The sequence below is a fragment of the Hypanus sabinus genome, chromosome 27, assembly GCF_030144855.1.
Source record: "Hypanus sabinus isolate sHypSab1 chromosome 27, sHypSab1.hap1, whole genome shotgun sequence".
Classification (NCBI taxonomy): domain Eukaryota; kingdom Metazoa; phylum Chordata; class Chondrichthyes; order Myliobatiformes; family Dasyatidae; genus Hypanus; species Hypanus sabinus.
In genome coordinates, this window is record NC_082732.1 from 6,829,455 (window position 1) to 6,855,726 (window position 26,272).

General features: G+C 41.6%; 1 protein-coding gene across 2 annotated transcripts in view; it reads left to right on the forward strand.

Moving 5' to 3' along the window:
- The window catches only part of epha8 (eph receptor A8), a 627,227-nt gene that overhangs the window by 573,059 nt on the left and 27,896 nt on the right, over positions 1–26,272 (forward strand). For both annotated transcript variants that reach the window (XM_059951704.1, XM_059951705.1), the window contains 2 exons: positions 1,800–1,949; positions 16,409–16,599. In XM_059951704.1, coding sequence (XP_059807687.1) covers positions 1,800–1,949; positions 16,409–16,599 — 341 coding nt within the window. The remainder of the gene's footprint in view (positions 1–1,799; positions 1,950–16,408; positions 16,600–26,272) is intronic.

The following is a 26,272-nucleotide window of genomic DNA, read 5'->3' on the forward strand; positions in this document are numbered from 1 at the left end:
TATACACTTTCCTTATAACTGCATGAGATTTCCCATGGTGCTCAGGGTTCCTCACACCTCCCAAAGATATATGGGTTAGTGGGCTAATTCACGGCTGTAAATCACCCCTGGTGTGCATAGGTGAGTGGTTGGACCTGGGGAGATTTGATGAGAATGTGGAGAGAATAAAACAGCTTTCAGGAAGGATTGGTAGAAATAGTGTATAATGGTTGGCACAGAGTCTAGGGGCTAAAGGGCCTGGTTCCATCCTGTATGATTCCTTTATTTCTATAAACAATATCATAATTATGTCATTGCTTCTGACACCTCATTGTGTGTAGATTGGCTATGGATGTTACACAGTGGCCGTACTTCAAAAGTCCATATTATGCTATGGTTTAGAATCTCCTATGCTATATTAATATTCTTAATTGTGCATTCTGGATGCACCATATGTGGTGTGGCCATCTTATAGTAGGAACTTGTCATAATGTTGACACTCTTTTGCCCCTGCTTGTCGACACATATATTGTTTTCCATGTACTGAATATTAATCATTGTGACTAACAGTAAGCACTGTAAGATTGGTCTCAATGTGGTCCTGAAGAAGTGTCTTGGCCCGTAACATCGATTGTTTATTCATTTCCATAGACACTACCTGACCTGCTGGGTTCCTCCAGTGATTTGTGTGTGTTACTTTGTATTTCCAGCGTCTGCAAACTTTCATGTGTTTATAACTGGTCTTAGTTTTTACTGCAGGTGAATGGAGTGATAAAGAGACTTTAAAATCTACTGTAAATCACTAGTCCAAAGAGGAATTTTTGATTTTGTGGTTATCGATTAAACTTGCTCTGGTTACAACTGTTGTTAGTTTGTTAAATAGTCATTTAATGCCCTGGGCTGAATTGTGTTCGTGTATATGCCTGAATTCTGTGGTCCTCCCTGCCCAAAGTCTTCTTCCATATGGAGTACGAAGTTCAAACAACACACACAAAATGCTGGTAGAACACAGCAGGGCAGGCAGCATCTATAGGGAGAAGCACTGTTGACGTTTCAGGCCGAGACCCTTCGTCAGGACTAACCGAAAGGAAAGATAGTAAGAGATTTGAAAGTAGTGGGGGGGGAGGGGGAAATGTAAAATGATAGGAGAAGACCGGAGGGGGTGAGATGAAGCTAAGAGCTGGAAAGGTGATTGGCGAAAGGGATACAGAGTTGGAGAAGGGAAAGGATCATGGGACAGGAGGCCTCGGGAGAAAGAACGGGGGAGGGGGAGAGCACCAGAGGGAGATGGAGAACAGGCAGGGTGATGAGTAGAGAGAGAGAAAAAAAAACAACTAAATATGTCAGGGTAAACTGTATACAACCTTGAGATCTGTCTCTTTACAGGCAACACAGTATGTTCACAGACAGAGTATTGTAGGATTCAGGAGTGTTGGTATGGGTGTGTTTGTGTGGGGGGGTTATTGTAAAGAGTGGCAGGAGCAAGCTTCATACCCTGTAGTTTAGGATCTTGATGTTAAACTCATTGCACAGTGCGTACCACTTCTTTATCTTCACAGGGTTTTAGATTATGAACCTTATATATTCATTGAGCCTTCAAATCACACAAGATGGTAGAAAGTCTTTTTTCACATTACCAGCTTGTACTCCCCTGCTCTCCCTTCTCAGTGAAACCTGTTCTCCTTTCAAGTATTAATCAATTAATCAATATTTAATGTAATATCTCATGTCTAGAATATTGCCAGTCTGCTTTAGACATAGAGAGAACAATCAGGATTTTAGTTTTTGAACTTGCCCTAATTGTAAAACCTTTTCTGCAGGGAGGAAAGATTCCAATTCGCTGGACAGCTCCAGAGGCTATAACATATCGCAAGTTCTCCTCAGCCAGTGATGTGTGGAGCTATGGGGTGGTCATGTGGGAGGTCACTTCATACGGAGAGAGACCGTATTGGAATATGACAAACCGAGACGTGAGTATTGACTTCTGCTTCAGACATGTTGATGTGAGTAAACACTTCGAAGGGTCATCTTTATTACCACTAGAACACTTAAAAATATTTTTAAAAGAGATTCTAGCTACAGATACAATCACCTTCCAAATCATGAGTATATTTATGATTTTGGTTCTGCTCATTTAAGTAACTTGAATTCTATCACACATGCACATCAGTACATTAGGATTCTCTTTATGGATTACAGCTTGGCGTTCAATACTATCATGCATCCAACACTAATCAAAAAACTTCAAGACCTTGGCTTCAGTACCTCCTTGTGCCATTGGATCCTTGATTCCCCACTTGCAGATCCCAGTCAATTTGGATTGGCAACAACATCTCCACAATCAATATCCGCACAGGTGCACCGCAAGGCTGTGTGTTTAGCCCCCTGGTCTACTCGCTTTACACTTACGACTGTATGGCTAAGTGTAGCTCTAATGCTATATTCATGTTTGCTGACCACAAAGCATATAGGAGGGAGAATGAAAATTTGATTGAGCAGTGCCACAACAACCTCTTACTCAATGTCTGCAAGACCAAGGAATAGATGATTGACTTCAGGAAAAGGAAACTAGAGGTCTATGAACCAGTGTTCATTGGAGGATTAGATGTGGAGAGGGTCAGTAAATTTAAATTCCTCACTGTTATCACTTCAGAGGACCTGTCCTGGGCCCAGCATGTAAGTGCGATTACAAAGAAAGCACAGTAGCACCTCTACTTCCTTACGAGTTTTCAAAGATGTGATATGACATCTAAAACTTTGACAAACATCTCATGTGGTGGAGAGTGTATTGAGGGGCTGCATCACAACCTGATATGGAAACAACAATGCCCTTGAAAGGAAAATCATACAAAAAGTAGTGGTTACAGCCCAGTCCGTCACAGGTAAAACCCTTCCCACCATCTACATAAAACATTGTTGCAGGAAAGCAGCATCCATAATCAGGGAACCCTTCACACGGGTCATGCTGCCTTCTCAATGCTAACATCAGGAAGAAGACACAGAAGCCTCAGGACTAACACCACCAAGTTCCGGAATAGTTATTACCCTCAGCCTGCAGGCTCTTGAAACAAAGAGGATAACTTCACTCAACTTCACTTGCCACATCATTGAAATGTTCCCACAGCCAATGGACTCACTTTCAAGGACTCTTCATCTCGTGTATTTGATATTTATTATTCCTTTCTTTTGATATTTGCACAGCTTATTGTCTTTTACACACTGGCTGAACACCCAAGTTGGTGCGGTCTTTTATTGATTCTATATGGTTATTTTGTTTTGGATTTATTGAGAATGCCTGCAAGAAAATGCATCTTGGGTCTGTATATGGTGACCTGTATGTACTTTGATAATAAACTTACTTTGAACTTGAAAGCTTTCAAAAGAGGAGGACAAAGGTAGAGAGGCAGAAGGACTGAGGGGGTGAATTTTATAGTGAAGGGACGACAGGCAATCCTGGAGCAAAGAGAGGACTAGGGAGACTTAACAGAGCTGATGAGGTATCTTCCGCAATTTCTGCTGGTTTGACCTGGTTCTGACTTATTGCTGCCATAAACCTTTAAACTGCAGCACGTCTCTTGTCAAATCCATAGCTTTGTCCAAACCAATATTATTTTAGTATTGAATGACTGTATTCAGTGGAATGGACATAAATTACTTTGCTTTTGAACTTGCCAGTGTTTTCAGCAACTTCTTCCTGACAGGTAACTGAGTGAGAAACTCCAGTCTGATTTTCTTTGTCAAAATACTGAAAAATCCACAAGATATATAAATATCGCTGTAGAACTTGCTGCCAGCTGTAAGCCAAATAAACCCACCTTTGGCATTCATGTACTTATTCTTAGAGTCAAGAAGTCATACTGTAGGGAGACATTCTCCGCAGCCCAGAAGCGTGTGCTGATCATCAAACATCCATATACACCATTCCGACACTTCTACATTTTTTTCTTTCCCATTCCCATTCCCATTAACTCTCCCAGACTCCCAGACTCTCTCTCAATTACATATAATACAGTTGATGCTTTAGGCCAACACCTTTCATCAGGATATTGACTGTTTATTTATCTCCATCGATGCTGCCTGACCTGCTGAACTCCTCCAGCATTTTGTGTGCATTGCGCAATATGTCCAGCATCTGCAGAATCTTTTGTGTCATAAAAAATTAAAGGTGTTTTTGTGTCCCTGTGTTTCAGAAACTTTCAAAAGTGATTAAAAGTCAATTAAATGATTGAATGTAAACAAAAATTAGCGAGGAAGATTATCCATAACCTTAGGAACACTGACTGCCTGCATACTGGATCTTCTGCTTTAATCCAGCATTGTGCTAGGTACACTAATCTGCCAAGAGGCCAGAAGTCGGGGGCAGCATTGTGGCAAAACAAGCAGAGCTCCAGAGGCCCAGGGTCCATTTTGATCTCAGTTGCTACCAGTGTGGAATTTGCACATTCCCTCTGTGATCACATGTGAGTTCCCCGTCAGGAAACGTAGAGGAGGCTTGACCTAAAAGCAGAGCAGCAGAAAGGACTCAGTGATAAGCGATAATTTTAATAATGGACTGCAAAAATAACAAGCCACATGAGGTCTCAAAACAAGACAGAACAGATACTAAACGCAACAGGCAACGAGGTAACTGAAGGCTAGGAGCAACTGGGTGATCTGGCTGGAAGAAAGATTATGTATGAGAGCTGGGTTTAAATAGGCTGCAGGTGATGAGCTAGAAATAAGTTGCAGGTGACTCCTATTAGACGGATAGAGACCAGTATAAATTACCCCTCGTTAGTAGGTGAGTCATAGGCTCCACAAGGAGTCAGTGGAAATGTGGTAGAATTGGATGGGGTTAGAGAAGTGGAAGTGTAAGTGTAAGTTGATGATTGATGTGTACTTGGGAGGGCAAGAGAATGTCACAGGAACTGTTTCTGTCCTCTGTCACTCAGCTCACTGAGTGGTCCAGGGTTCTCCAGTACTCACTTAGTGTAGCACACCGAGCCTATGTCCACTCTTGCAACTCCACCGAGGATCTCTGGGATTTCTTTTGACTTTTGCAGAAACTATGATTTTATTTACATTGGAAGCATAGCCCCAGTAGAAGGGCAAGTATTTGTTGTACATCTCCAATCACCCCGAGAAGGTAGGAACAGGAGTGAGCTCTTCGAGCCTGTTCCATCATTCATCAAGATTATAGCTGATCTTCTACCTAAGCCCCATTTTCTTGTGTTAGGACCCTATGCTTCAAATCATACAGCATAAAATGGTACAACACAGTATGGGTCTGTCGGCCCATGATTTTGCTTTGTAACCCTTCCCCCCCCACCCCCACAGAGCCCATAAACCTGCATTTTCCTTATGTACAAAAAAGTCTATAGATGGTGGAAATCCAAAGCAACACACACAAAATGCTGGAGGAACTGAGCATGTTAGGCAGCATCTATGGAAATGAGCGAAGAGTCAACATTTCAGGCTGAGACCCTTGTACCTATCTAAGAATCTTTTACATGTACCTATTATATCAACCTCTACCAACACCTCTAAAAGTGCATTCCAGGCAGCCACAGTCCTCTGTAGAAAAGCCTAACTCTGACACCTCCCCTAAACTTTCCTCCACTCACCTGTAACAAATCTTCTCTGCCAATGCCACCCTGGGAAAAAAAGGTGCTGGCCGTCCATCATGTCTCTGCCTCTAATAATCTTTTACACCTCTATCAAGTCACCTTTCATCCTTCATCATTCCAAAGAGAAAAGCTTTAGCTTATTCAAAGTTTCCTCCAAGGACACAATTTCTACTCCAGGTATCCTCGTAATACTTCTCTGCACCCTATCTAAAGTTTCCATATTCTTTCACAAAGATACCTCTCGTATCCTGAGCTCTATACCTTCTGATTTCTCAGTAAAATTACTGGCTTCTGGATTTATCATCAGCTGAGTGAAAAGGAATAATTCTTACCCTCATGCTAATTTGCTTACCTCTTATGTTGAGATGGTAGCTCTTCGTATTATGCTCTCCTGCCTTTCAAAAAATCTCTTTCTACTTTGTTGGATCTTCTAAGTGCCTGTATGTTTCAATAACATCATCTCACATTTTCTTGAGCTCCAGAGAAAAGAGGTCTAGTCTACTCAGTCACTAAGCTGACATCCGGGGAAACAGTCCATTGAACTTTCATTACACTCCCTCAGTGAAAAGGAGACTAGGTATGCTCTCAGCAAGATTCTTTATGATTTCTTATTCACTTACATCTGCATAAAGAGAAACATATTGTTTGCCTTCTTGACTACCTCAGGCTTCAGTAAATTGGCTTTCAGAGACCTATGACATTTACTGTGTATTTATCATTGCCCTTTAGGTCCTCATGAGCCATCACCTCAATCTATTGAATCACTGTAGTGAAGGGATAACCACAATGCTGTTGGAGAGAGTCTTCTATCATTTAGGTCTGTGGACTATGAGCAAATGGAGATGTTGAAGTTGTATGAGACGTAGGTGAGGCCTAATTTGGAGTATTAAGTATTTTGGTCACCTACGTAAAAAGATGTAAACAAGGTTGAAAGAATACAGAGAAAATTTACAAGAATGTTGCTGGGGCTGGCAGACCTGACATAAGGAAATATTGAATAGGTTAGGACTGTGTTCTTTAGAACATAGAAGATTGACAGGAGATTTAAGAGAGGTATACAAAATTATGAGGGTTATAAACAAGTTAAATGCAAGCAGGCTTTTTTCCACTGAGGTTGGGTGGGACTACAACCAGAGATTATGGGTTAAGGATGAGAGATGAGAAGTTTAAGGGGAGGATGAGGGGAAACTCCTTCACTCAGAGGGTTGTGAGAATGTGGATTGAGCTGCCAGGACAAGTAGTTTATGTAAGCTCAATGTTTGAGAGAAGTTTGGATAGGTACATGGATAGTAGGTATATGAAGGGCTATGGTTCTGGTGCAGGTTGATGGGGATAGATAGATGGGCCGAAGGGTCTGTTTCTGTGCTGTACTTCTCTATGACTCTATAGAGGAAAATGAGCAGTTGACATTTTGGCTCAGCACGCTTCATCAGGACTTGAAGAAGGGTCTCAGCCCAAATAATCGACTGGTTTTTCATTTCCATAGATGCTGCCTGACCTGCATATTTCCTCAGGCATTTTGTGTATGTTGCAAATGGACAGTATCCCATCTCGTGCCAATTTTGTCGCTGTCAATATGAGAACCTCTTTAGGGAGCCAGAAAGTTCCGAGAGTTCCCAGCGTTTGTGCTCCTCTTGTGGTGGTAGTACTTATATCACTGGTCCAGATAGAATACTGGCCAATAGGACATTGGATTAATGGAAGGGTATTTTTAATGAAACTAAGTATAACGAAAAGATACTGATTGGATATGGTAATTGTGTAAATACTGCGTGTTATATATAATCAGGGCTAAATGTTAGTTTTGCTACATGCAGACATACAGTGTCTTATTACCTGGAAGTTGCAATGAAACAGAACAAAGGTCATTGATGAAGAAACTGATGATGTTGGAACCTTTGAGAATACCCTGAACTTTTTCTGTGACACCCTGATATTGAGATGATTGGCTGTTAGCAATAACAACCACCTTCCTTTGCGATTCTTGTCACTGTTGTGTGCTCCTGGTGCCCTTTTGATTCAATTTCACCAGGAGTCCTTATTGCCACATTTAATCAAATGCTTCTTTCTCACTCCACCCATTGGAATCAGTCAATCTTTGAGTTGTCAGCTAAATCAGGTGGAACCATGGTGTTTAGCACTGATTAGATTCATGTATATTCCTGCACAGGGCAAAGAAGCCACTGGGGTTCTTGCAAGTTTTCAATTCATTTCTGTGGGCTGTACCCCCATTCCACACCTACCGGGTGTTTATAAGTCTTGGCGAGACAAACAACATCCTGTGTTTTCATTTATTTCTGTCTCTGAATGGTAGGCCACAGACATCAGGAACAAGAGTCTTCTCACAGGGCAGGCCCACTCATTAGAAGAGACTGACAAAAGTCATGAGCTAGAGTTCTCACTGAAGGGCACTGAATATCAACATTACATCGGCTCAACTCAAAAGTATGAAGTCAACTGATATGGAAACTTAAAAATGCCGGATGTTTCCATGGAGAACCTTGGGCAATTTGTATTCTAATGTAAATCTTGCTGCTTTGAGACATCAGGGGAGTGCAGAGAGTTACAGTAATACCTATAAAGCAGCAAGTGTTGCTGTACTGAAGTAGTTTCATGATCAAATTACTGGACTAGTAATCCAGAGGCTCAGACTAACAACGTAATAATCCAAAAGCCCAGGTTAATGACCTGGGGGCATCAAAACCCACTGCAACCACTGGTTTATTTAGATTCAATCAATTAAATAAATTTGGAATACATTATTTGCAGCAGTAATTTAGACAGCAAAACTGGAAGATTGACATTATAAACTTGTTCTTAGCTGCTCTGAATTATATGTGACCTCCTACCAAAGAGGAAGGGATACTGTACACTGTATCAGATCTGATAGGATATACAAAGGCCATTTGGCCCTTCCACTTCCTGTCAACTTTAATGCTTTCCTCAAAGCTCCTCCCGTCTTTACTTATCTAAATCTTGATTCACCAAAACCTCTCTCCTTTCCCTTCATGTACTGGTCCAACCTCCTCTGAAATGCATACAGACTATCTGCTCCAACCACTTGGTATAATTCCAGTACTCGTTGAGTAAAGTAATTTCTTCTGAATTCCCTACTGAAACTCTTGATCCCCATCTTATGCTGGTTGTCTCTGGCTATGTTCCTCCCCACAAGTAGATCCCCTCTCTCTGTATTACTGTCAATACTTTCATTATTTTAAAGACCTCTAATAGATCACACCTCAGCCTTTTCTCAAGAGAAAAGAGATTCTTTCCTGAAGTGTATTATGTGATCATATTCCGAAAGTGGCCCTGGCCAAACACAGTGACGTTTTGCAGGCCACAAATAAGGTAACAATCTATTTGTTTAAATGTACATTTTCTGGACTCTGAGCACAGTGATTCGTAGCCTGTAATTGGGAGTTGGGCTTTTGAACTATCTGTATGGCCTTGGCAGCATCGTTGAAATGCACTTCAGTCTAAATTGAAATTTTGGGCCGGATTGAAGCAGCTGAGCCTGGGTTTGAGAGTAGAAAATGAACCGATGTTTAGCGAATTCAAGTGCCAAGCCAGATTAAAAACATTAAGGCCTCGAGGTCAAGGGCAAAGGACAAATTAATCACTTCAGCACTGAACTGGCTCTGTGGCTGTAGCCTGCAGTCATTGGGCTCCTGGACTATCTTCACTCACCTTGCTCACTGTGGTTCATTTGTCTATTATTTGTTTGTGTATTTATTTTGTGATACCGCATGGAATAGGCCTTTCTGGCCCCCCAAGCTACACTGTCCTAGCAGCCCCCTGCAAACCTGATTAACCCTAACATAATCACGGGACGACTCTACAGTAACCGCCTGGTGTGAGAAAAGCCACGCACTCCATGGTGAGGAATTACAGATACTCATTCCCGAACGGCGGCAGAACACTGAACTCCGGGACACCCTGAGCTGTCAGAGCATCTCACCTACCGCTACAATAAAAGGGCATTTACTTCTTATTGTTTGTACAATTGCTTCTTTTCCGCACATTGGATGTTTGACGGTCTTTGATAGGTTTTTTGTGGATTCTATTTTGTTTCTTTGCTTTGTAGCTGCCTGCAGGAAGATGAATCTCAAAGTTGTACATACTTAGATAGTAAATGTATTTTGAACTTTGATTTTAAATTCAACATCATTTTCTATCTCACAGCCATATAGAAGGAACCCATTTCACCCATTGTGTCTATGATAACTCTCCAACTTTTTCCAGCAGTTCCATTGCTTTGTTTGCTTTCCACTACTCACACACCCAACAGTACCCCCTTCTTCCACCCAGCTACATCAGGGATCATTTACATCCACCAGCCAGCATCCATTCGGGATTTGTGAGGAAGCTGGAGTACTGGAGGGAAGCCCAGCTGGCCACACGCAGACACTGAAAGGACAGTACTCGAGGCTAAGATCAAACCTTCTTTGCCAGGGCTGTATGAGTGAATTCCTGCCAATCTGCTGTCAAGGAACATTGGGATAAGTGGAGAATCATTCTGTGGTTAGGTATTTATCCGCTACCTCTCCGTTGAATATTTCTGAGCTGTTCACTCTTTGGCCATGTGACCTGAACTGAGCTTAAGACGTGATGTTGCTGGAGGCGGCAAGGAGGTCAAGTGGAGTCTGTGGAGAGCGAACCGGGGGCAGTGTTTGACGTCAGTGAACTTTCATTAGGCCTGCAACATGCTGGAAGATGAAACATTTTTAAGGGAAGTAACCCTGGGAAACAACCTATGAGAAAGATATTTGAAGAGAATACTCTAAATGTGAAAAATGATGAAGTGTAGAATCTGGTGCAGCAGCAACCCCCCCCCACCCTGCCCCCTAAACTCCCTCCACCCCCACCAAGTTACTCACCCTTCCTCTCCCCATTCTCCAAGCTCTACTCCTAAAAAGTACAAAAGGAGAAAGTAATTATCGAATACATGAAAGCAAAATATAGAGAAGGCTCAACTAATTTAAGAGAAATGGTAGCGAAAGCAGATTCAAGGCAGATATTCAAGTCTCCCATCATTCTCCCTCTCAGTGAGAGAGCTTGCTTTTGATGTTTGAGCATAAACACAAGAGATTCTGCAGATGCTGAAGATCAGGAGCAACACACACAAAATGCTGGTGTGACTCAGCAGGTCAAGCAGATCTATGGAGGGAAACAAGCAGTCTAAGTTTTGGGCCAAAATACTGCTTTGCATTGGGTCCCAGTGAAGGGTCTCAGCCTGAAAAGGTAGCTGTTTATTCAGCTTCGTATCTGCTGCATAATTTGCTGAGTTCCTTCAGCATTTTGTGTGCATTGCTTCTGATGGCTGAGTTTCAACCTGATATCAAGAACATACCGGAGGTAAAGCAGTGCTTGACAAAGTAACCAAACCCTTCAGAAAAACCATGACATTTCAATTTCATAACTCCTAATCCCTTCAAATCTCCGAGGAACATTCAGTGCTAATTGACATTAGAATGATCAGTTTCTGGCTCACTTCTATTGTGCATTTTTTATCCAGTAATAGACTTGTGCCAAACAGTTAATGGAATAGTCTTGCTTCATATTATCTTATACAAAGGCTTTGATGAACCCCAGAAACTATGTAAGTATATTTCTGTTAATCCGTTGTCAAGGAATATTGGAATAAAGGAAGGATCATACAATCGTCAGTTATCTATCTGCCTTCACACTGTGAAACTAAATTTAACCACCCTGTGATAGACACCAACTCGACTGAAAGCCTGTGAGTGCATATTGTATAGGATTCCAGTATTTGTTAATTGATTGCATGTTTATCAACAGCTGTATTACCATTTTGTGACTTGCTGTGGTGACACTGTTATCCCAATCTGCTCTGGACTGTGAGAACATTCCTCTAGTTATCATCTTGCAGTGATGATGTTACCTGACAGATCCAGGCAGGGGAAACGACTGAAAGAAAACATAAAATATCTGCGAGGACATTGGACTCAACCCTTCTGATAAGAATCAGGTTTCCAGTCATGTGATGCACGATCTACATTTCAGATAGAAGGCTTTATCAAAAGTGGGAAATGAAATCTAAAAGGCGCACCACTGCTTTGATCACAGTTATCTAACTATCTTGACTATCATCGGAAACTTGATGTGCCGCTGGTGGACTCTGCTGGTGCTCAGAGTTAAGCAAGGCTGATACCATTGTCAGTCGGTTGAATTATTCATCTCCTCTGGTGTTGTAACAAATGATTAAAACATTAGCAGTTTCAGATACCCCAAGTGTATTCGATGGGGCCTGGTGTGAACTGTACTGTGCATCATGGTGCAAGTAGAAGAATGGAGATAAGTTCCGGGAGTATGGTACAGAGTCAATCCAATGTTGTGCAGAAACCTTTCTGGGAAATGAATGCCTCTGTCAGTTCTTTGAGAAATGAATGATTTTTTCAGATTCATCACACAATCTGCCACTTCCTCACATAAAATTTCTGTAAAATTGATTTTCTTCAGGCATTATACTGTGACAGAAAATGGAATATGATAAATAAAACACATTCTTCACTGAACATTGAAAATGAGCAATGGTACCATTTTTATAAACTGGTTAAAGTTTAAATGCACAAAAAATAGATTTGGCTTCAGTTGAGACTGTGAGATCAATGGTGTCCATAGAAACCGAGTTGATTAATTAGGAATTTTGTTTTGATATTGAATGGATGTATAGAGTCATACTGCACATAAATAGACCCTTAGGTTCATTTCACCCATCAAGTCCTATCTAAACCAAATAGATAACATAAAATTATATAAAATATTACAGAAATAATAAAATAGCATAGAATTATCATTACTGAAATGTGAAAAAGAATTGTTCTACCTGCTGTTACAACTTAAAAAGCAAGGAAGCAAATCAGTTTCATCAGTGTTTTTGCATGTACACATTAACTTCAGAAGTTGGTACACGAACATCTATTGTCTGCATCCTCAATGTTCTGTCTCAATGCAGTGTATTGTTCTCAAGCCTATTATTTTATGTACAAGAGGCTATTTTTGAAGTCTTGTTACTAAATAACTCCTGTTTCCGATCAGGCTTTGGTCTGGTTCTTTGTTAGTGCTACTGAACAGTCAGATGGTGAAGCTTGCTGTAATTCTAACTATCAGTATGCAATTGTTTGTCTTGCAATGCTTGTTGTATTGAGAAACAGGCCTGATTTTGCAGCGCTTTCTTCATTCTCCCAATATCCTATTTTGGTCTGGTACTTAGAGCTTTTTACTTTAGACATAAGCAATCATCTGTAGAACATAGAAGACGGGTGTAGAGACTCTCAGAGATGGGCATGGAGTCTGAGGAACTGAGGCAAAACAATAGTGAGGTTGCGGGCCATATCCTGATTACTGAAGAGGAGGTGCTTGTCATCTTGAGGAAAATTAGGGGAGGTAAGTCCCCAGGTTCTGATGTGTTCAGCCAAATCCTGTGGGAGGCTTGAGTAGGAATTGCAGGTGCTCTGGCAAAGTATTTATAACATTTTTAGTCATCTGTGATATGCTGGAGGATAGCTTGTGTTATTCTGTTGTTCAAGAAAGACTTTAAGAATAAGTTGGGAAATAATGGGTTGGTGAGCCTAATGTCATTAGTGGGCAAATTATTGGAAGGTATTGTAAAGGACTAGATATATAAGGGCTTGGATAGGCAGGGCCTGATTAGAGATAGTTAACATGACTTTGTGGTCTGGACTCTCTGACAGTGGTGTCTGAAAATAAGATGCTGTCCAAGTTGCATGCCATCTTGGACAATGTCTCCCATCCACTCCATAATGTACTGGTCTGGCACAGGAGTACATTCAACCAGAGACTCATTCCACCGAGATGCAACACTGAGGGTCACAGGAAGTCATTCCTGCCGGTGGCCATCAAACTTTACAACTCCTCCCTCGGAGTGTCAGACACCCTGAGCCAATAGGCTGGTCCTGGACTAATTTCCACTTGGAATAATTTACTTATTATTATTTAATTATTTATGGTTTTTATTTTGCCATGTTTCTACACTATTCTTGGTTGGTGCGACTGTAACGAAACCCAGTTTCCGTCGGGATCAATAAAGTATGTCTGTCTGTCTGTAAGTTGCTAAAAAAAAAGGAGTGAAAATTGTCTGCATAAACTTCAGCAAGGTCTTTGACAAAGTCCCAGGTGGAAGGATGGTCCAGAAGATGAGAAGGGTCAAGTTTAAAGAAGATGTGTGAGGCAAGTTTTTACATAGAGAGTGGTGAGGACCAGGAGTTGTGGGGGAATTAGATATTACAGAGTTGTTTAAAAGGCTGTTAGATAGACACACACATATGCAGAGAACGGAGCGATGTGGATTGCTGAGCACATTGTGAGCCAAATGTGTTGTGGTACAACAAAGCCTATTGCTGTGTTGTACTTGTCAATATTCTATGCAAGTTCAGGTTTTCATAAGTTGATCAGCCAATAAACTCTGTCAAATTTTTCATTTCGTCAACATCTTTGCCATCCGTATTACGAAGTCTCCCTGCAGTTAATCTTAAAAATAAAGTCAAAGAGATTAACTTTATTTGTCACAATTTCATTGAAACAGGCAGTGAAACGCTTCATTTGCATCAAATCAAATCAATGAGATTTGTGCTGGGCAGCCTGCAAGTGTAGCCATATTTCTGGTGTCAACATGGCCTGCGCCCCACAGAGCTTAACACAAACTGTGTTTCTTCGGAGTGTGGGAGGAAACCGGAGCACCCGAAGAAAGCTCTTGTGATCACGCGGAGAATGTACAGACAGTGGTAGGAATCAAATGTCCATCTTACAGCTGGTGCTGTAACGCGTGGTGTTGCTGCTACGCTAACGTGCCGCCATAGCTCATCGCAGTGTCGTTCATTACAGAGCAGATGAACAAAAGACGTCAGAAAAGCAAGTCTTTAATGTCATTTATACTATATAAAATCTTATAAAGCCGTCTGTGCACTGCTCCGCAGGTTTTTAATCAACTGTGCCATGTTTATGCTCTTCCCTGCCCATTTACATGCAGGGCATCTCTCTCGTGTGACCAACGATCCACTAAAACTAAAATTTGCTGTATGTGAATCCCAATGCCATGGGGACACGTGGCTGATAATCAGTTGGGCCACTCAGGGGAAAGCCTGTATGAGTTTCTTTCTGTCAGGCACAGCGTCATGGGCCTCGTGTAAGATCAAATATTACCTCCAGGGCCTCCTGGACATATGCCTTTAAAACATATCTGTTCTGAAAGTTGGAAGTGAATATGTTTATGGACGCAAACGCAAATCCAACCTATCAAGAATATATCCAGCTCCATTTTTAATCAACTATGAGCAGAGTCAGCCAACCCAATTGTTGGAGGCTCTGTTTTCACTGGCACCTGGGTGGCTGCATTTATCAGGCCTCAAGACATCTGGTAGCTGATGGGAGATGAGGCCTGCTGTTGGGGAAAGTAAGCCTTGTGGGTTTCTGTGTCTCTTCACTGACTGGCACTGAGCCTATTTTGAACTGCTGCTTCTCCTCTCCAGACACCTTTTTACCCAAAGATATCTGACCCTTTCTGCATCCCCCAAGAGCAACTAGATCTCCTTCAGTCGCCACACCACCCCATCACCTATACTGTCACCGTACTCCCTGAAATTACCAACGACTTCAGATAACTGTCCACAACCCCCACTTCCCGCTCCCCCCAGTTTACTGACCACTACTGCCCTTACTCATATACACCCCTATTGGGTACCCTTTTCCCATTTCTCTAGGGACAAATTTACCCCTGCTGACCCACAGGCCTGTTCTAAAGTTTTTCCTTCCTGCCTGGAAGCTGGTAATCAGCTTCCTTTCTGAGTATTCCCCTCAAATCTGGGAGCCAAGCCTGTAATCACTTTGCCTTCTCTAAAGGCCACCTGTTTAAAGCATTATGGAACCAGAACTTAGTGTCATTCCCAAATCTCATGACTTAGTAATGCCTCTGGACCCATATCAGCCCTCGTCCCTGCACAGACCCCGCCTTATCGCCCCTCCTATCTTGTCCTCTCCCCACCTCACCATCCCAACCCTGACCCTCCGATCCCCAGTGAATACCAGAAATAAGACTTCACTATATAGCCTGGAGCAGAATGAAATACGGCTCTGAGTGACCGGAGGGATGGCACTGCTGGCAGATCCACTGCCACATGGTACCAGCTGAACGTTGACTTCGGGTGCTGAGCTTTGCCACTTTCTCTGTAGATTTTCACTGGATGTAGAGGTGTGGAGGACTATGGTCTGGGAGTAAGTAGATGGGATTAGGCAGAAAACCAGGCTAGCATGCACTACATGGGCTGAAGGGCCTGTTTTTGTGCTGTAGTATTTGATAACTCTATGATTCTCAGATTGTTCAGTTCCCTCCCATTTCACAAAAGATGTGCAGGTTGACAGGTTAATTGCCCACTGTAAAATGCTCATAGTGTGTAGGTGAGTGATCGTATCTCAGTGAGAATGTCAAAAGACCAACATGCGATTAGAGTTAGATAAATGTAAGTAGGCAAATGGGAAGAAGAGCCCATTTGCCAGAGTCAATGACAAAGTCAAGTTTATTGTCATATGTATATGTGTGCACAGGTGCAATGAAAAACTTACTTGATATTGCCGTGTGATGAGTACCCTCCATGTATCTCCAAGAAAGTAGGGTGATAGACTTCATGCTAAAGATGAGTAAATCCCATTGGGCATCTGTGAGTGCCTCAGGTTTCCTCTGCTGGCTCATGATACGATATGGCCCGGTGTAATGAAATATTGTGATGTTCCCTAGTGTTGCTGAACCTTACCACTGAGATCCCACTCATCCCTGATTTGTGTTGCAGGTGATTAGATCAGTGGAAGAAGGTTATCGCCTTCCAGCTCCCATGGGCTGCCCTGCTGCCCTGCATCAGCTAATGTTGGACTGCTGGCAGAAAGACCGCAATGAGAGGCCCAAGTTCATCCAGATTGTTGGCGTGTTGGACAAGCTGATTAGGAACCCCACCAGCCTCAAAATCTTTGAGACCATGAGCAGGTAAGAAGCCAGCAACAGCAGCTTTGTGTGCTCAGGAAGATTCATAGGGCCACTGAGTCACCATGAATGAAATCAGGCTGTTCAGCCTTCCATTTCCATGGCAACCAGTGGGCAACCATCTGTACTAATCCCATGTTCCATTAATTGGCCCATAGACTGCTTTGCCTAGGTGATTCAAGTGGTTGTCCAGTCATTTCTCAAATGCTGTCAGCAATTCTGCTTGCCCCAATATCTCACAGTTTATTTCATCTATTTACTGAAAGGTTCCCCTAAAATCTCTGAGTTATTTATCCCTTACCCTAACTCTATGTACTCTTATGTTATTGGCCTCTGATTTAGGGTAGTATCCTGCAGTCTGCCACATTTATACCCCTTAGAATTTTATATATCTCAGTCATGAACCCTTTTAACCCCCTCTGCTCCAGGGTAAAGCTACCCCATCACTCCAGTCTAACCTTGTAACTAAAATAGTTCATTCCTTCCAACCTGGTGAGCCTGTGCACCCTCTCCAGCACTGTTACATCGTCTCTATAGTGATATAACCACACCTACTTGGAGTACTCCAGCTGAAGTCTGGCCAATATGTTAAAACTCTGGAGCATAACCTCTCAGCTCTTTTATTCACTGCCTGGTGGAGGAAGGCCAGTATCCTATTGCCTCCTTCACTACATTAGCCTTGCCCCCTTCAATTTCAACACAGGGCGTTAACATGCTGCTGTTCCAATGACCAGGCCACCTTGGCAGACCGAGATACTGGGAGATCTCAAATAAACAACCAGATTAAAAAAATAACTACAAACGCAGAATATCTGAAATAGAAGCAGAAAGTGCTGGAACCACTCAGCAGTCAGGCAGTGTCACTGGAAGGAGAAATAAGGTTAATGGTACAAAACCGAGACCCTTCATCAGAAGAAATAATAAGTAAGTGGTCTTCTTACATCATTTCCATTGAAATCAATCAGGAAGGATGTGACTCGAGACATTTTAATCTAGCACACACAGCCAGGTCCTAACTTATTACTTCAAACATCTCCAGTGGTGGTTGCATCATTATCTCACTTGTCTTAAATTATTAATAGACAATAATAATTCAAAATTAAAGTGGTTTATAAAAGGATTGATGGTCCCTTCACTATTTTGCTTCAAAGAGTTGAAGAAAACTACAGCACAGACAGAAACAGGCCCTTTGGCCAATTTAGTGCATGCCGTACCATTAATCTGCCTGATCCCATCAACCTGAACCCAGACCATAGCCTTCCATCTCCCTCTCATCCATGCACTGATCCAAATTACTCTTAAATGTTGAAATTCAATCTGCTGCTACCACTAACTCAGGCAGCTCATTCCACACACTCACCACCCTCTGAGTGAAGAAGTTCCTCCTCGTGTTCCCCTTAAGTATTTCAAATTTCACTCTTAACCCATGACCTCTAGTTGTAGTCTCACCAAACCTCAGTAGAAAAAGCCTGCTTGCATTTACACTATCTCTCTCATCATTTTGTATACCTCTATCAAATCTCCTGTCAATCTTCCATGTTCCTAACCTATTCATTATTTCCTTATAACTCAGGCCCTCCAGACCCAGTGATTTCCTTGTAAATATTTCTTACAAGGTAAAGGTAAATCCTCTGGTCTTCTGCACTCCTCATTGCCCTATCATTCATTGCGTAAGATCTTCTCTGGTTGGGCCTCCCAAAGTACAACACCTCATATTTGTCTGCATTAAATTAAATCTGCCATTTTTCAGTCCATTTTTTGCAGCTGTTCCAGACCCACTGTAGTTTTGATAGTCTTCCTCAATATCCACTATACTCCCAATCTTGGTGTCAGCCGAAAGTTTATGATCTGGTTTACCACGTTGGTACTCCACTAGTTGCAGGTCTCTAGACAAGGAGGCAACCATATGCCACTCTGGCTTCTCCCACAAAGTCAAAGACGAATCCATTTTACTACCCTATCTTGAATGCCGAGCAACGGAACTTTCTTGACTGACATGTGGGAACTTGTCAAATGCTTTGCTAAAGTTCATATGGACTTCATCAACTTCCCACGTAACTTTCTTGAAAAACTCTATAAGGCTGGTTACAAACAACCTACCATGCACAAAGCCATGTTGACTATCCCAAAGTCTACCCAAATACTTAGAATACCTTCCAATAACTTCCCCACTCCTGATGTCAGGCTCCCCGGTCTATGATTCCCAGGCTTATTATTAGAGCCTTTCTTTAAAAATGGAACAATTTTAGCTATCCTGCAATCATCTAGCTCCTCACCCATGGCTAAAGATGTTTTAAATTTCTCTGTTCGGGCTCCTGCAAATTCCGGACTAGCTTTCCACAGGTGCAAGGGAACATCTTGTCTGCCCCTAGGGATTTATACAGTCTAACTTGCCTCAAGGCAGCAAACACCTCCTTTTTTGCAATCTGCCTAAGGTCCATGACCTTGCTGCTGCTTTGCCTCACTTCTATAGTCCCTGCGTCCACTTACTGAGGAAATAGAGATGCAAAAAAGCCATTTCAGATCACCCCCATCTAGACATACATAAACAACAACTCTGATCTTCCACAGGACCAATTTTGTCTCTCGCTATCCTTTTGCTCTTACTATATCTGTAGAAGCCTTTGGGATTCTCCTTCATCTTGTCTGCCAGAGCAACCTCATAGCTCCCTTTAACTCTCCTGATTACCTTCTTAAGTATTCTCTTGCATTTCTTATACTCCTCTAGTACCTCATTTGTTCCCAGCTGCCTATACCTGTTATGTACCTCCTTTTTCTTAACCAGGCCCTCAATATCACTCAAAAACCAAGGTTCCCTAAATGTGTTATCTCTGCCTTTTATTCAGACAGCAACATACAAACTACACTTTCAAAATTTCATTCTTGAAGGCCTCCCACTTATCAAGTACACCTTTGCTGGGGAATAAAAACCTGTTCCAATCCACAGATCCTTTCTGATACCATAAAAATTGGCCTTTCTCCCATTTAGAATCTCAACCTGAAGACAAGACCTGTCCTTTTCCGTAATTATCTTGAAATTAACGGCATAACGATCACTAGATCCAAGGTGTTCCCCTACACAAACTTCTGTCACCTGCCCTAATGTACTGATTAGAGAAAATTTCCTAAACATGTTTGACAATCTCTTATCCATCCAACCTTCTTATAGTATATGGAAAATTAAAATCACTTACTATCACAACCTTAAGTTTCTTGCAACATTTTGCAATCTCTCTGCAATTTTTTCCTCTAAATCCCGCGGACCGGCGGGTGGTCTATAATATAATCCCATTACGGTAGTCATATCTTTCTTATTCCTCACTTCTACACAGAAGGGCTCACTAGTCCAGTCTGTCTTGTCCAAGCAATGCTGTGAAACTTTCTCTTCATTAGAGTAGGTTTCAGAACATAGTTGTAAATGTTGAAACAATGGCAATTTATTGAATATTTACACCATCAAGTTAACAGAAAAATGACGAAAGGGAGCATTTCCTTTGATAGCAACAGCACCAGCTGCACAAAGCTAATGTGACAATCCTTCAGCTGCCGCAGCTGGAGAACAAGTTCTGGCTTTAATTAAGGTGGAGGTGGCAGTGTGGTGCACAGACAAGTTGTACATTTATTTACAAATCGATCGCTGTCTAATACAGCAGTGTGAAACATGCTCCCCTCCACACTACAAAGTAGGGGCTGAGTTCCTTTGTGGTGCCTCAAGGAAACACCTGAGATTACAATGACAAGGTGCTACCATGAAGTGAGTGAACAGGTGAGGTCAGACTCACTCACAAATACTGACACGGGAGATAATTCTGTCCATTGAACCCAGTTAATCACTTAAACCATCCTCACATGGTATTCTGCTGTAATTAAAATATTATGCTTTGTCCTGGCTGATCTTAACAATATGTTCTCTAACTGTTAACTTGTATCCCGAACAACACACACAAAATGCTAAGTGAACTGAGCCAGTCAGGCAGCATCACTGAAGGTAAATAACTAGTCAACATTTCAGGCTGAGATACTCTATCACAACTGTAAAGGAATGGCGCAAAAGCCTAAATAAAACATTGGGTGAGAGGAACGAGTACAAGCTGGCAGGTGACAGGTGAGGCTAGGTGAAGGGGAAGACGGGTAGGTGGAGAGGGGGATATGAGAAGAGTGGAGGTGATAGGTAGAAGAGTTAAAGGGCTGAAGAAGAAGAAGGAATCCTATAGCAGAATGGAATGAAATGGAATAAAGCGAGGGATGGTGGGAAAGTAAGAGAGATGATGGGCATGACATGAGAGTGGGGCGGGAAAGAGAAGGGTGAGAGGACCACCAAAATGGAGGAAAACAGAAGTGGAAGGGGGCATGTGGGATGGTTGTTTACCAGAGGTTAGGGAAATCATGCTGCATCCTAGCCCTTTTGCTTGATGTAATGACCCATTCAGCTTTAGTTTTTGTAAAATCTCAGTGATTCAATGGCCCATTTCCACTTTCCATCTCCATGTACTTAAAAAGAAAGAGGAAGAGTAATCTTTTGCGGCTTGCTGATTGGTCAACACTCATGACATTCGTTACAGAGGGAATGTTATTTGTCCCTAAGTTGCAGTCCTTAAGGAAACTGCATTGATGCATTTAAACTTCCTCCTGGTCTTAATGCCTTAAAAAAGTGTGTAAAAATGCAGTCCTTCTATAAATCTTTACTGTGGACAAATGGTGTAAAATTCCTCAGCAGTGTCTGTCAATGGTACTGGTGGTATTGTTTTTAAGTGCCATCTGTTCATCACTCCATAGCCTTACAACAAACATTAACCAGTGTTAGAGTACACAGCATTAAAGTATTTTTCTCTCCTGAATGATCCTTTCATTCTTCCTGTGGAATTACTTTCGTTTTCGATTAGACATAAATGGAGCTAGAGGTACTTAGCACTGACACATTGAGTGAATACATGAAGTCAATTTTTACACTCTGATGTATTTTGTGGAGTAAGATATTCTTGTTTCAATTTGTGTTAATATTTTATCTTTCAATTTCTCATTGAGCATCTCAGCATGTTTCCAGAGCTGGTTTGTCTAACGTACTACCCTGTGAGAGAAAGTCGATACTGTTACCACACCTGTAGTGAAGAGAAAGAGCATGCTCCCTCACCGGCAACCAATCCACATTGCAATATTGTGATGACATAAGGTTTCCACTTCATTTGAAACTATGTTAGTTCTCTCACAAAGGCTGTTAGGAACAAAAAAAGCTACTTTCTTTTATTGGCAAGATCCCATCTATTGCCAGAGGTTCATACACTGTTGAAGATGTCTGTAGTCTGAAGTGATACAATATAATTTGTTTCATCAGTAGCAGAGAATTCAATCTATTGCCATATTGATTGGCGTGTAATATTCAACTGTCATCATACACACGTAGAGCACCACAGGTAAGTACTGAAGAAGGGTTTCGGCTGTTGATGTGGAAAATCCCGACCTCCTGATTTCCTCCAGCATTTTGCATGTGTTGCTACAGTTAAATCTGCTTCAACAAGCATCATGTAATGAGTCGTGACAGAGGAGCTGGAACGAGACAGAGAAAGGAGTCAGGAGTACTTAAAGGGGAGAAAACAAGCAAAGTTGGTTTGTATTGAGATAGAACAAACAAAATGCTGGGGGATCTCAATGGGCCAGGCATCTGCAGAGTGAAATTGGAAGTCAATGTTCCAGGTTGAGACCCTTTATCTGGACTTGAATTCCTCTCATGTATTGTTGCTCCAGATTTCAGCAACTGTAGTCTCTTTATTTTCCAAGAAAACATTGTAGATTGTCTGGAGAAAGGGTCTAAAACTCTTTTCCTCCCTGAAATTTATTTTGTTAAAAGCTGAAAGTCAGATGGGAAGAATTTCTTGGGCAAGAAGTTATCATGAGCTAAAAAAAATACTGCCCGAAGAGATAACATCCAGAAATGACTGAATGGGATGGGTACATTGTCAGGACAGTGATAAAAGAACAAGAATGTAGGTAGCTATCAATGGTACAGCAGGGGCATAGACGGCTTCAAGATTTCAAAGTTAACCCTTAGTTGCTCTTACAAGGGGGGTATTTGGAAACAGTTATTGGTTGTAGAAACATAGAAAACCTACAGCACAATACAGGCCCTTTGGCCCACAATGCTGTGTTCAACATGTACCTACTTTACAAATACCTAGTGTTATCCATAGCCCTCTATTTTTCTAAGCACCATGCACCTAACTAGGAGTCTCTTGAAAGGTCCTATTTTATCCACCTCCATCACTGTCACTGGCAGTCCATTCCATATACTCACCACACTCTGCGTAAAAAAAAACTTAACCCTGACATCTCCTCTGTACCCTCTTCCACACCTACTTGCACACCCTAAAACTGTGCCCTCTAGTGTTAGCCATTTCAGCCCTGGGAAAAAAGCCTCTGACTATCCACATGATCAATGCCTCTTATCATCTTATACACCTCTAATAGGTCACCCTTCATCCTCTGTTCCTTCAAGGAGAAAAGGCCGAGTTCATTCAACCTATTCTTATAAGGCATGCTCCTCAATACAGGCAACATCCTTATAAATCTTCTCTACACCCTTTTGATGGTTTCCACATCCTTCCTGTAGTGAGGCAACCAGAACTGAGCACAGCACACCAAGTGGGGTCTGACCAAGGTCCTATATAGCTGCAGCATTACCTCTTGGCTCCTAAATTCAATTCCACGATTGATGAAGACCAATAAACTGAATGCCTTCTTAACCACAGTGTCAATCTGTGTAGCAGCTTTGAGTGTCCTATGGACTTGGACCCCAAGATCCCTCTGATCCTCCACACTGCCAATAGTCTTACCATTAATACTATATTCTGCCATCATATTTGACCTACCAAAATGAACAACTTCATTTGAAGTTAAACTCCATCTGCCACTTCTCAGCCCAGTTTTGCATCCTATCGATATCCCACAGTAACCTATGACAGCCCTCCACACTATCCACAACACCTCCAGCTTTAGTGTCATTAAAACAAATTTACTAACTCATCCCTCCACTTCCTTATCCAGGTCATTTATAAAAATCATGAGGAGAAGGGGTCCTAGAACAGATCCCTGAGGCACTCCATGCAGAATATGGCCACTCTTTGCCCTTCTGTGGGCAAGCCATTTCTGGATCCACGAAACAATGTCCCCTTGGATCCCATGCTTCCTTACTTTCTCAATAAGCCTTGTATGGTGTACCTTATCAAATGCCTTGCTGAAATCCATGTACACTACATCTACTGTTCTACCATCATCAACGTGTTTAGTGATATCCTCAAAAAATTCAATCAGGCTCATAAGGCACAACCTGCCCTTGACAAAGCCATGCTGACTATTCCTAATCATATTATGCCTCTCCAATTGTTCATAAATCCTGCCTCTCAGGATCTTTTCCATCAGCCTGCCAACCACTGAATTAAGACTCATTGGTCTATAATTTCCTGGGCTATCTCTACTCCCTTTCTTGAATAAGGGACTAACATCCGCAACCATCCAATCTACTGGAACCTCTCCTGTCCCCATTGATGATGCAAAGATCATCACCAGAGGCTCAGTAATCTCCTCCGTCATTTCACACAGTAGCCTGGGGTACATCTCATCCGGACCCGGCAACCTATCCAACGTGATGCTTTCAAAAGCTCCAGCACGTCCTCTATCTTAATGTCTATATGCTCAAGCTTTTCAGTCCTCTGTAAGGCATCCCTACAATTGCCAAGATCCTTTTCCATGGTGAATACTGAAGCAAAGCTTCCGAAGTTTTCAAAGAGACCAATGGTGGAAGTTGGTGCAATTTTTCCAGTAAACACTTGGAAAAATTACACACTGACCACAAATCAGCCTGTATGAAGTAACCCTGCATTACTTGGACATCCCAAAGAAATTCTGTTATGTATTCTGAAGGCAGTAATAAAAACAGAAAGATGATCATTTCTGTCACCTTTTAACACCCCAAGGCACTTTACAGCTAATACAGTATTTCAGCTTCTCTGTAATTGAAACATGCTCTTGTGCATTCTGTTATTGCTTTTTCCTACGTACAACCTGAATGTACTTACGTTTGGAGTGATCTGTCTGGATAGAATGCAAAACAGATTTCCTCTGTATCTCAGTTCATGTGACAATAACAAAACAGTTCCAATTCCAATTCCAATTCTAACTCATGCAAGAATAGAAGGTTGAACATTTAAATACCTAGTCACTTAACTTATATATGCATTTCTCCTATTTTTAATCTCATTGCTTGCTCTGGGAGTTACATAAACATTTCCCATAAGGATCTCTGTTCATGAGATCCAGTTACATTCAGCAGTCCGTCCAGTGTATGGATACATCCAGTGTATTTTCAACCTGTCCCTCAGACATCATAAATTTAAAATTATCAGATGCTTTAAAAAGCTAAGTCTGTTTTTTTTAGCAGTTCGGCCAATTGCAGAGTTGAAGGATATCTGAAAGTGTTCAATGCCCAACTCAGTCTGGTTGTCTGGGACACTGTGCTTGAGTAGCTCCAGCACTTGATTTTCCTGCCCACAGAGAGACAATGGAACATGGGATGGTCAGAGAGCCCTATCAATAACAACAAAAACACAATTGTTGAATCAAAGCCAAAGCCAAATATTATAAATCGTTGAAATTATGCTGCTCTTAAAAGAACATCTATCAGGTCTCAATATTAGGAAGAAATTGTTGCCATTCACCTTGAATCAATTCATAATTAACAGCAAAGGTCATTGTGACCAGAATGTTCTACTTTTGGTGCAATTTGTACTGCCAGTTATTCTGAGTTTCTACCTATTCATTTTCTTTGGTTGTTTATTTAAGTCCTGGAAGATTGTTGTTGATTATTAATGTTAAGTGTACTGAGATACAGTGAGAAACTTTGCTTTCTGTGCCATCTAGGCATTTTTTTCTCTTATAATTTAACTGAAGTAGTCAAAAGAAAACAGAATGCAGAATATCAGGCTGTATCTGAGGAGAAAGTGCAGTGCAGGAAGACAAACAAAGTGCTAGGATCATGCTGACATTGATTAGGAGAACAGGAATTCAGTTTTAGCATACAAGAGATTTGTTCAGGAGTCTGATAACAACAGAATAAAAGCTGCCCTTGTGCCTGGTAGTGCATGCTACCAAGCTTACGCAGCTTCTAACTGATGAAAGAGAGGAAGAGAATGACGAGGGTGAGGTGGGTCTTTGATTGTGATGGCTGCTTTAACTCAGGCAGCAGGAAGTATAGACTGAGTCAATAGAGAGGAAAATGGCTTGCTAGGCCTCATTCATAACCCTCTGCAATTTCTTACAGTCCTAGGCAGAGCAGTTATCATTCTTATCTATGATGTATCCAAATAGAAGAAACCAACACCACGTGAAAGCCACCAGCATAAACATATACTTCCAAGCTGAATATAAATGTTTGCCCCAAAGAAGCAAGTTAAATGTGTTGTTGTTTGAGCAATCCTTCCATCAATTGAAACACTTCAACCTGCTGTAACTGTAGGTATAATTCCCTATTATCTTATCTACTTGTAAACATCAACAGATCAATCCCACCCTCTGTCCAATTTTCATCAAAGTCTTTCTAATAAAGGATGTGCTAATTCTCTGTAAGATCAAAATCAGTCACGTTTTAAGCAATAGCTTTTTACTGAACAGAGGGAAGCTTATTTGT